This window comes from Loxodonta africana, chromosome 12 (assembly GCF_030014295.1).
Source record: "Loxodonta africana isolate mLoxAfr1 chromosome 12, mLoxAfr1.hap2, whole genome shotgun sequence".
Lineage (NCBI taxonomy): Eukaryota > Metazoa > Chordata > Mammalia > Proboscidea > Elephantidae > Loxodonta > Loxodonta africana.
Window position 1 is genome coordinate 42,951,307 of NC_087353.1, and position 12,261 is coordinate 42,963,567.

The 12,261-nt window shown below is 39.2% G+C and overlaps 1 protein-coding gene across 2 annotated transcripts in view; it reads left to right on the forward strand.

Moving 5' to 3' along the window:
• Window positions 1-12,261, forward strand: part of BABAM2 (BRISC and BRCA1 A complex member 2) — a 682,281-nt gene that overhangs the window by 396,075 nt on the left and 273,945 nt on the right. For both annotated transcript variants that reach the window (XM_023550554.2, XM_003411950.4), the window contains exon 7: window positions 2,188-2,297. In XM_023550554.2, the coding sequence (XP_023406322.1) occupies window positions 2,188-2,297 (110 nt within the window). The remainder of the gene's footprint in view (window positions 1-2,187; window positions 2,298-12,261) is intronic.

The window sequence follows — 12,261 nt, forward strand, 5'->3', positions numbered from 1 at the left end:
AAACTTAGTTGGTGGGGAAGGTATCTGAAAATCATTATGATTTCTTTTTTATTATCTTACGGCGACCAATATAACTATAAAGAGAACTGCTTCTATACTTCAATTATAAAATGAATTTGCCCCTATGAATGTGAAATTTTTTAGCTCAATTTTAACATGAGTTTCAGATATTTAATGAGTGTTACAGTCATGTTATTTAACCAGGTAGTTTATATTTGTTGAGGACCCAAAGTACTTTAGAAATTTTTCCATCCTCATTTTACAGAAAGGACAATTCAAGGTTGAATACTTTATCATCTATAAAAGGGCAACAAGTGATAAAAAAGCTCAAACTCTCAATCCTTGTTCTATTAAAACCACTAGATCTAGGGAACTTGGTGTATGGGGGTGGGGAGCAAGGAGTCAGCACTTAGTTTGCAGACGTGTTTGGTAACAGGAGCTTCTGTAAAGTCTGTTCCTGAAAATCAGTAGATGTAGAGAGTAAACCTCTCTCTTCTTTCTCTCTCCATGGGGTTGCCATGAGTTGGAATTAGTTCGACAGCAGACAGCAAGAGGTCTGGTTTTTTGTAAATGTTAGGAATTAACGTTCATTCCTTCACTGATTAGGTCATACATTCTGCAAACATCTAGTGGTTTCGAAGTTCCAGGTACTGTGCTAAGGCCCTCCCTTCCCCACCTTTCTCAGTTTGGAAAAAATAATGCCATATTTCTTATATCATAAAAAAAAAACCGCATAAAAATATATTCCAAATGTTTTAAAAATCTACATGAAAAAATAAAATTATAAAAATATTAGGTAAAAAATAGAGACATAGTTTTTAAAAAAACCTCAGGGTGCGAGGAAATACTGACTAGATTTCACTCCATTAAAAAATTTAACTTTTCTCTGATGGCAGAAGAGCTTTTTCTGTAAAAACTTCCATATTGTCGGACTTGTTACGTGCCTAAATTTTGTAATGGAAAACCAAAATTAGCTGAGAAGCTAGAAAATAAAGAATGTAAAAGGAGCTTTAGACAGAAGGAAGGACATTGTTACTTTCTTCTCAATGCTTGTGGGCACTGATTCTTAAAGTTTAGGTTGAGTCCCCCCTGGGATGGCAGCTGAGCCTCCTGAGGATCTATAAACTAACCCAGCAGTGGGGCTGAGTTCTTACCAGTCCCTATGGGTGACAGATGTGCAGTTCTATTTAAAAAAGTTCTATTAAGTTTGTTTTTTTTAATTATATTTCACTCGGAGCCACTACCAACCAAAAGTAAATTATTAAGGTTTTCAAAAATTTGGTATTCACAAATTAAAATCAAAATACCACTCAAGTTTATTTTAATTCAGTATTTTACTCAGAAGCCTGGCAGACACTGGGTGCTTGGAACATGCATAGAGAATTTAAGTCCCTCCCTTTTGATTCAGGACACTTCATCAGTGTTGGCTTGAGTTAGTTATGACATGCAGTTGCTGCTATTCTCGCCTTTTAATTATAGATTACAGTAAGGTTAGCTTTCTCATTACTAGCATAGTTTATTGTGGGTTGTTTGGTTAACTCCATGATGTTTCATGATGCATATTTGCATCAACAATGTTTTGTTTTATAATTTTCTTTTAACTAGACTTTTAAGATATGTATGCCTGTGGTTTACATATGAATCATCCATAGTAGTTTTGCTAAAGTAGATGTGTACATAACCTTCCTGCCATTTGCTTGTACAGTGACACACTTTATGATGATAGGTGTCCTGTGAAGCTTTGCTGTCTAAATAACTTACAACATACTGTCAAGGTAGGCATAATTAGATTACTGGATATCTTAATGTTTTGTTGGTGTTTTATAATATAAATCATGTTTATTACTCATATTCTCCCCATAAAAAGTAACTTATAAGCCACTCATGTATTGGAGCAACATGTTTACTGCAATTTGTTAATTGTGTTTTTGTCTAATTCTTTGTTATCACCAGATTTGTGTTTTCTACCAGGGAAGTGAGGTAAGTGGGCCTGTGGTCAGAAAGTTTGGAAGCCATCACTCTAGGGGAGTGACTAGGTATGCAGCAAAGGATGTGCTGAGGCACTAAGGTGGAATATGGGTAACTCATAGCCAATGGCCTCCGTGCTGGTGGACTATGAGATAATCACTGATAAGATGTTATGGCAATAGGTACTAATGACATTGTGTTTTTCACCTTCTGTTTAAGGATGCAAATGAAGACCCTGGAGAAGATGTGGCCCTCCTTTCTGTCAGTTTTGAGGACACAGAAGCCACTCAGGTGTACCCCAAGCTATACCTGTCACCCCGAATTGAACAGTAAGTACTAGTACCGTTAACTTCATGTAACTTGGAGGTTCTACTTGTTAACCAAACATGTCTTGATATTTCTTTTGCCACTCTTGAACTCTTAAAATTATTTCTCTTTATTGACTTTTATTCTCTTAGAAATGAATAGTATTAGTTTAGGTTGCAGAGTAAATGTAGTATTTGCCACTGCAATCTTTTGATGAATCTTGGAGTCGTGCAATTTGTGAAATGAATACTATGCCTTTGTAGAGAGAGCAGAGTAGACAGATTATGTCTGAAATTATGTCTCTCTCCAAATGCTCTCTGGGGTACTTACAGTTATAGTCTGAAGAGGGCTACTGAACAAACACCTGATCCATTTCTTTTTACATATTTGTATATGTTATAGTTATTTGTAAAAATGTGACTAGTCTCCTTAAAATATTCAGCAAAAACTTATTCGGAAGTTAGTAAAGGCAGCATTAAAAGTAGGTGACGTAAATTTTTTTGTTTTTTGCAAATCTGCTGCAAAAGACCTCTTTAATGTGTTAAAAAGCAAAGATACTGACTGCTTTGCGGACTAAGGTACACCCGACACAAACCATGGTATTTTCAATCACCTCATACGCATGCAAAAGCTGGGTAATGAATAGGAAAGACTGAAGAAGAATTGATGTCTTTGAATTACGGTGTTGCCGAAGAATATTGACTGTACCACGGACTGCCAGAAGAAAGAACAAATCTGTCTTAGAAGAAGTACAGCTAGAAGTGAGGCTGATGACACTTTGTCTCACATACTTTGGACATGTTATCAAGAGGGACCAGTCCCTGGAGAAGGATATCATGCTTGGTAAAGTAGAGGGTCAGCGAAAAAGAGGAAGACCCTCCACAACATGGATTGACACAGTGGCTGCAACAATAAACTCAAATGTAGCAACAATTGTGAGGATGACGCAGGACCTTGCACCATTTCGTTCTGTTGTACATAGGGTTGCTATACTTGGAACAGACTGAACGGCACCTAACAACAACAACAGCTTAAAAAGATGACATGTTTGAATTATTTTCCTTTGTCTAAATGGCTTCTATAACTTCATGCAACATGCAGGCTTCATGGTAGAAGTAGTTTGGTATCATACTTGTGGTTTTTACCAAGTAACTTTACTCATCAGTAATAAATTATACAAGGACTAGTCTCATAGTGCGCTTATTGTTGGCTAAAATACTTCAGAGGCTTACTTCAAAGGAAGCTGAAATTCACTGAAAATGGATTATAAGCAGATTTGGTTGGGAATTTCTGACAGGACAGATTTTTCATCAGTAGAGAGTAGGTTTTTTTTTTTTCTTTGTTCTAATTTCTTTTCAGTGGAGAGTTTTTACAGACTGTGATTGAAATGTGTTATTAAAGATCTCTGCAAGGCAGTCGTCAGGATTGGCTGATTTCTGCCAGTGAGTAGATGTGTTCACCATCTGTCTTAGTCATCTAGTGTTGCTATAACAGAAATACCACAAGAGGATGGCTTCACCAAACAGAAGTTTATTCTATCACAGTCTAATAGGCTAGAAGTCCAAATTCAGGACGTCATCTCCAGGGGATGGTTTTCTCTCTCTATCCGCTCTGGAGGAAGGTCCTTGTCATCAATCTTTCCCTGGTCTAGGAGCTCCTCAGCACAGGAACCTCAGATCCAAAGGACGCGCTCTGCCCCTGGTGTTGCTTTCTTGGTGGTATGAGGTCCCCATGTCTCTCTGCCCACTTCTCTCTTTTATATCTCAAAAGAGATTGGCTTAAGACACAATCCAGTCTTGTAGATTGAGTACCACTTCATTAACATAACTGCCACTAATTTCATCTCATCAACATCATATAAACCCACCCCAGTGCCCTCGAACATCACAGAGATAGGATTTACAACACATAGGAAAATCACATCAGATGACAAAATGGTGGACAATCTCACAATACTAGGAATCATGACCTAGCCAAATTGGTACACATATTTTTGGCGGGCACAATTCAATCCATGACACCATCCAACATTCACATATAGCATTCTTTGGCCTCTTCTGACCTTAGTTGCTTTAGTTCGTGAATCATGGACGTATGATTTTACAAACTGGTATGACACAGACTTGCTTCCTCAAGCGTAGGAGATTGGAAGCGTCTATAGAGCAGGCAATCTCTCATTTATTTATGTATCTCTGACAGTACCTTGTACAGGATTTTGCAGTCGTAGGGGCTCAATGAATGCTTTAGTTTTTAATTGAAAATACTAAACCATATCAGTCAAAGGGTGCTGGAGACAGTGCAGCAAAGTGGTAAAAGGGAAAAGCTCTGGAGTCAAGCAGATCTGGCTTAACCCAGGGTCTGCCACTTACCAGTTGGCACAGTATTTAACATCTCTGAGCTTGTTTCCTCATCCATAAAATCGAGATAATAACACCTATTTCATGTGTTGTTTTGGGGATTGTGTTAAATACTGTTCAGAAAGCATTAATCACAGTACCTGGCACTATGGCAAACACTCAGCAAGTAGTATCTATTGATGTTATTATTATTAATATAGTTCATAGGAGAAGAATGAGTGAGTGGGTGGATAGCAGGGACAAGCTGAGGCAAAGAAGGAGAGGACTGGTAAATAAGTGAGCAAATACTAGTTATAGAGTAGCCACTCAGTAAGTACTTAGTGAGTTAAATTAAGGGGCGTTTCAGTGATGAGAAAAGAGAGTTACTGAAAGAATCACAAGGCGTGGCGTAAGAAGAACGTGTAAGTTAAGCTGCAGCCAAGAATTTGCCAGCTCAGAAAAACAGTTTTTCTAGCAGCCAGGTTATTTTTTCTTTGAAGTTACAGCACCCAGTTTGCAAATAAAGTTGCTAATAAAATATTTCTCACTTTAAAAATGTAAGATAGGGTACAAAAAATCATTAGTGGTGGGTGTATTTCATAAGTTATTTTCCGTTTCTAGAATCTAGCTTTCTACGTTTCCCCCTCTTTTTATGTTAAGAATTGGCCACAACTTTACCTTTCCAAATCGACTTCCTATTAAATTCTCCTTAAGTGGCCTGGCCTGCAGCTAGACCTGGTCACTTGAAGTTCTCTTAATTCACCTGTAGTCCCTTGTCTCTGTGCCTTTGCCAAAGCTATTTCCTTCATGTAAAATGGCCTTCTCAAACCCCCTCTTCCTGGTGACGTAGTATACATTTTCTAAGGCCTTCTTCAAAGGCCATCTCTACCAATCATTTTCCCAGAGCACAATTAGTCCAGCCCTCTCCTGAATTCCTGTAACACTGAATTTATATCATGCTTACCATCTGCTCACTATAGCTTTAATTAGTAATGTACATTTTTTAATCTTTTACTAAATTGCAAGCTACTTAAGGGCAAGGAACAAATCTTTTCATTCCTTTAATGCCTTGCACAAATGCAAGGCACAGTCAACAACTGCCTATTTGGTAGTATTAACTAGGTTAATAAGTAATTCTCAGAAAAGGATTTGAAAATGCTGCACTGAGAGACCTTGCATTTTTCCTGGTTGATGAAAGTTCACTTTAGTAGAACTGTATTTGTAGTACCAAAGAAAACTACCAAAACTTATTACATTCTTAAGTAGCAGTTTTCAAAATGAGGTTTAAAGTGGAAGTGGTAAAATTGGGGTATGACTTTTTAAGTGTTTACATATCTGCTACAGTTATGAATATTTTAGGTAACTTTTGCAGAGCTTAGGACCTAGAACAGAAGTAATGTCATTTCAGAAGGGCCAAGATCATGAGATAATGTTGTAAGAGCTGAAGGAGAGGGACAGGTACTATCACTGGTATTGTGTTAAGCTCTCATTTGTTTTCTGTGTTTTATGCTATCCTGTCAACTCTTAGCTATTCAAGTGTTGATTATAGACTCAGACTTGGAGAGTTCGTTCAGGAGTCACAGGAAAAGCATCCCATGTGGACCCATCCTAGGCCAATGCCAGACTCTCCTTAGTTGAGGCTTATACACCTTTTGGCTTCTGCTGTAGCTCTTTCTAGGAAGTCTCAAGCCCCATGCACTACATAGGACAGTCAGGAACTCAGGGCAGACCAGTAACCTTATCCACGTTAGGTAAAAATTGGCACGAGGAGCCTTGTGTCCCCACCACCTGCTCTCCATGGGCATCAAGAACTACCTTGACCCCACTCCAATCTGGCCGTCATCACTCTGCCCCAGCTTGTCCATGCAGTGGGTAAGGCTATTACACTCACATTAACTCATTCCACAAATAGAAAAAGAAAAACGCCACTTCTGGGTCTTGTCATCACACGTAGGAAAAGGCTCAATTTGTTGTACCCTAAAGATTTCTAGGGACAGGGATAACCAATGTCCCCAAATTAGACATCCCTACAAATGAGAACATCTGGCAGCTACATTGGGTAGAAAACATTTAAGTGTGTTTGATTTGATGAAGCTCTGCAATGCAGTCTCACTTCTGGATCCTGTTTACCACGGTCCTGGAATAGCTCCTCTGGGGTGCTGGCAGCCTGTGCACATGACTGCACACTCTCATGGTGCTGAGTGCAGATTGTTTCCTGTTCCTCACTGTGCATATACATGGCTTGCAAAGTAAACGCCTTCCGAGAAGAACTTTGTGTTCTCTTACACAAGGGACATTTATGAAATACCCATATTTCAGGCCCTATACATTTGTTTTCCAAGGAACCAAAACCAATCAGTTGAATTAGAGACTAAGTACTGTTCATGAAAGAAAAAAAAAGTTAGTGGTGAGTTACGCAAAAGAAAGCTAGTGATGAATTGTGCAAAATGGATTTGGGTTAAATATTAGGAGAGGAAAGAAGCTAGTTTCCAAATCTTATAATTAACTAGTTTCTAAGCCTTCCCCCCCACCCCCACCCCAACCCTGGCAGAAAAGCTGTGAGTTTTAAGGTTACGTCATCAGGACTGCACTAACCTCACTCAATCTTTCCCTCCTTCTCAGAGTGTTGGCGGTTCCAGCAGTGAGACCAAAGGTTAAACAGGCATCAGAGACCACACAGTCCTCTTCCCCAAAGGTGTGGGCCCTTTTCTTTGGCTTGAGCCAGTTTGTGGGAGTGGTTTGAAGAAAACCAGCTTTGTCACTCCCTGTGCTGTTCCCACTTGGTGGATAAAAAGAGGACTTCAGCCCCTGAGGCAGACCAGGTGGCATCTTTCACAAGTACAGAATTTGTTTTTAGAACTTTTTGTTGTTAAGTTACAGTCCGTCTTGGAAATAAGTACTCAAAGCTTACCACCCCAAAAATGCTCACCATTAGCCAGGCCTGTGTGCATGCAAATGTACGTGCATTCATTCTTCCAGGCCAGGAGAACTGAGCAACTATAAGGGCCTTTGCTAGGTGCCTTAGAAGGTATAAAGATTAGTGAGATATGACCCATGTCCTTTAGTTAATACAGTAAGGGAGATAGGAACAAGTATGGTATGTTACAGCTTTTGGGTCAGTAGAAAAGGCACAAAAAGGCTTGGCACAGAGCCCTCTGTTCCTCTACTTACTGACTGGCAATCTTGGCTCAAGTTACTTAACTCTTTGAGCTTCATTTCATCTTTTCTAAAGAGAATAAGTCTGGGTTTTAGTTTCATCTACTCCAAGGGAGAGCATACAAATGTAGTGCTTGGTGCATGGTCAGTGTCCAGTTAGTGAGGCTCAAGTTTATAAATACATAAGAAAATACTAATGAAGTACTGTAAGTGGCCAAAGGATGATGTCATGGATTGAATTGTGTCCCCCCAAAATATCTGTCAACTTGTCTAGGTCATGATTCCCTGGTATGATTGTATGATTGTCTACCATTTTATCTTCTGATGTGATTTCCCTATATGTTGTAAATCCCATCACTATGATGTAGTAAGATGGATTAGTGGCAGTTATACTGATGAGGTCTACAAGATTAGGTAGTGTCTTAAGCCAATCTCTTTTGAGACACATAAGAGAAAAGTGAGCAGAGAGACACCGGGGCCTCATACCACCAAGAAGGAAGCACGGGGAGCAGAGAGCATCCTTTTGACCCGGGATTCCTGCCCAGAGAAGCTCCTAGCCCAGGGGAAGATTGAGGAGAAGGACCTTCCTCCAGAGCTGACAGAGAGAGAAACCCTTCCCCTGGAGCTGAGACCTTGAATTTGGACTTTTAGCCTACTAGACTATGAGAAAATTAATTTCTCTTTGTTAAAGCCATCCATTTGTGGTATTTCTGTTATAGCAGAACTAGATGACTAAGACAGATGGGGATATCACATTTGCATTTGACATGGGGGAGAGGGGCTTTGAAAGATTTTGGAAAGCCTGAGTCTTCCAGTTTAATGTGTTTTTTTCTAGGAATTAAATATGCAATACTGTAATAATACAAATGTATTTGTTTAGTACTTTAAATTGTTCAAGCTGCTTTTTACTTTACCATCCCAATTGATTCACATGATGAGTATTCCCAGCATGTGTTTATAATATGCCTGTTTTACCCTATAACCTGGAGTTCTTAGACCCTTTCTGAACTCCTTCACTGCCTCTACTGTACTTCCTTTTTCTACCCATCAAGTTTTTAAAATTATGTTTCCTGTGATTACATCCCTAGACCTCTTTTGCGACCTTACCACTTTGTGGATGTTCCAAGCCCCACTTCTAATCCCAACTTTTCTCCCTGTTTTTCTTATCTGCTTTTCTAGGTACCTGATGCACATGTGGAAACCCTGGTGGCGTAGTGGTTGAGTGCTATGGCTGCTAACCATTGTCCTTGCTGCTGTCGTTACCTAGTTCAGTCCTTCAATTTCCATGCCTCCTGATTGGCCTTTTAACTTCCAGTTTCTTCTGATTTTAGTCTGTTGAGCAGAAGACTATCAGATGAATCTCCTCGAAGCAAGTTCCAGTCATGTAATATCTTTGCTCAAAACCAATGCCTCAACCCTTTGCCAGCTGAATTAAGTACACATCTCTCAATCTGATATTCAAAGTGTTCTGCGTTGTGGTCCCAGCTGATCTCCCCAACCAAATCTAGATGTGTATTCTGTTGTTCAGCCAAGCTCTGTGTGTGTGTGTGTGTGTGTGTGTGTGTGACTGCCTGAACACACTATTTATTTATTTATTTGTTCGTTTGTTACACTTCCATACCTTTGCTTGGGCTGCTCTTTATATCAGGACATTGGATTTATTTCTCCCTCCTAAGGGTTTGTGAAACTTCTATCTATCCTCTTAGATTTTCTCAATCACCACCTCCTCCATGAAACTTTTCCTAATCATTTCTACCTGCCTATCCAACAAGACTGTGCTTTTCCCTCCTGTGTTTGTGTCTCTGCTGTGACATTGAATTCCTGGACTATAAACTCCTTAAGGGTTGGGACCAAGGTGTATTCATCTTTGGATCTGTTACAGTCTAGACTATGTATTCATCTTTGGATCTATTACAGTCTAGTACGTGTATTCATCTTTGGAGCTATTACAGTGTAGTATCATATCTTGTTCATGGAATGGCAGTTAGTAAATGTTTATCAAATTGGTTTGATAGCCATATTTTCCTCGAAAGTTACTTTCCCAGTACTGAATGTGAGTTACGCCAAACTTACCCAGATTCACTCATTCTGTTTTCAATGTGAGCACTAGCTTAGCTGGTCAGTTTTCACATCAGCTTGAGTGTTTTTAAGGTCTCTTGGTTCAAGCACTGTGCTGTCTACCTGTATTCCAGAAGCCCTGGACCTCAGTTCCATTTCTTTTAATGTCTGGTGACAGACCATGGAAGGGAGGTAGCTTCTTACTGAGTTACAGTTCAAGTTCCAGCTGTAGGAGCAGGTGCCCTGTGTCCCCTTACCCCTCTGTTTCCATCAGGTGAGGCTAGTGAACTACAAGCACATCTCCTGCCAAGCTGGCCCTGTTCTGGCCCCAGCCTGAGCTCACCACAATATTCACTGGTTCGGTTCCTTGGAAGGGCAGAAAGCTTTGACACTGTGGTGGTTAATTTTATGTGTCGGCTTGTGTGTCAGAGTCACTTTCACAGGTACTAGGGTTAGGACAGAAACCCTGGTGGCATAGTGGTTAAGTGCTATGGCTGCCAACCAAAGGGTCGGCAGTAGGACTTCAGTATATCTTTTGGGAGGACACAATTCAATCCATATCAGCAGGAGTAAGCTGAAACTCAACCAAAGGTCTAAGGAAAGTGGGAGGGGGAAAGCTGAAAATTAAAATACTACTAAGAATTACGGGTTAGTGAGGATATTAAATTTGGATGAGTTAGATAAAATAAGAGTGCTTTAAAAGCAATAAAGAAATTAAGCATAGTGTAATTTTCTTAATTCAATACTGATTTTCAGCATCTTAATAGAATGGAATATAAAATTTTTTGTTTTAGATTCTCAAAAGATTTTTTTAGAATTGTTTTATAAGTTTGCCTTTTTTTTATTATTCATTCCTATATCAGTTGTCTCAAAAAAGAGACCCCAAATCACTCATGGTGATTTTGTGTCAGGATTTAAGTAATACAGCATCATAGTAAACATCATAATTTAATTTAGCCTTACTCATGTTTACTTGAGTCACTGAGATAATCCTATAATAAATATTGTGCTCCTGGAGGGTTTTTTCTTTGATAAATATACAGTCCTGAGTATGTTAAGACAACCAGCTGTCTGGAGAAGATGTGTACTTGGTTTTAGTGGAGTGAGCTGTCTCAGCCTCTAAGGACTTGAGATGTTCGGTTTACTAGTCTGGGAGCAGGGCCAGAAGGGTTCTTCGTGACTTAGAATGGAATTCTGAAAAGTAAGTTCAGCAAGTTTTCATTAGTGAGTTTGGCCTTTTGTCTTGCCTGAGCCTCCCAAAAGATCAAGAGCTCAGCCTCCACTTTGAAGCAGTACAAAAAAGAACGAGAATGGAATTTAGATGGGGGAGAAAATCAATCAGCCCCAAAAGGTTGTATTTTTGGAAGCATTCTGGTGTATAACTCCCACCTCCCCAGCTGCCTAAGTTAGTGATATCTGAGTGTTTTTATCTAGCTTTCTTTTTAAGCGGAAAATACACATTTAGAAATAAGATTTTTTTTTTTTTATATACATATGTGTGGGTTGGGTATACATATATTTGTGGTAACTCAAATCTCACTGGTTTGACACTTAACCTCTTAGTGGTTTTTTTTTTTTTTTTTTTCCTTTTGTGTCTTTAGGCAGCTCTGTGCCTAATTTCTCTTAAATGCAATTCCCTATCTACAGCATAATGACCACCTAAAACTATAATGTAGAATAGGTCTTCATTTAAAAAAAAACCAAGGCTAGCGTCTTTCTGCTAAGCATCTCGAGGGTTTTGTGCAGAGTTTTTTTCCTGCAGTAAACAGGAGAAATTCATGATTTGCAGTATAACACAATAGCTCGCAGCAAATTTCTGGACCTGGTCATTTCTGTTTTGTTGTTGTTTTATTGTTGTTTTTCTTGTAGTGAAATATATATAACAAAACATCTGCCTTTTGTAACCCTTCATTACAAGCCTTTTTATTTACACAATTCAGTGACATTAATTATGTTCCCCATGTTGTACAACCGTTAACCACTACCCATTTCCAAATACTTTCATCACCTTTAATAGAAACTCAGTAACCCCTACACAGTACCTCCTCATTTCCCCCCTCATTATACTTGGACCCACAATCAACACCCATGGAAGCACCAGTCAAGAAATCAAAAGACGTGTTACATTGGGCAAATCTGCTGCAAAAGACCTGTTTAAAGTGTTGAAAAGCAAAGATGTCACCTTCAAGACTAGGGTGCGCTTGACCCAAGCCATGGTGTGTTCGTTTGCCTCCTAGGCATTTGAAAGCTAAATGATGAATAAAGAAGACTGAATAAGAATTCACACCTTTAAATTGTGGTATAGAGGAGAATATCGAATATACCATGGACTACCAAAAGAATGAACAAATCTCTCTTGGAAGAAGTACGACCAGAAGCAAGAAGTACATCCTTAGAAGCAAGGATGGTGAGGCTGTGTCAGGAGGGACATCATCCT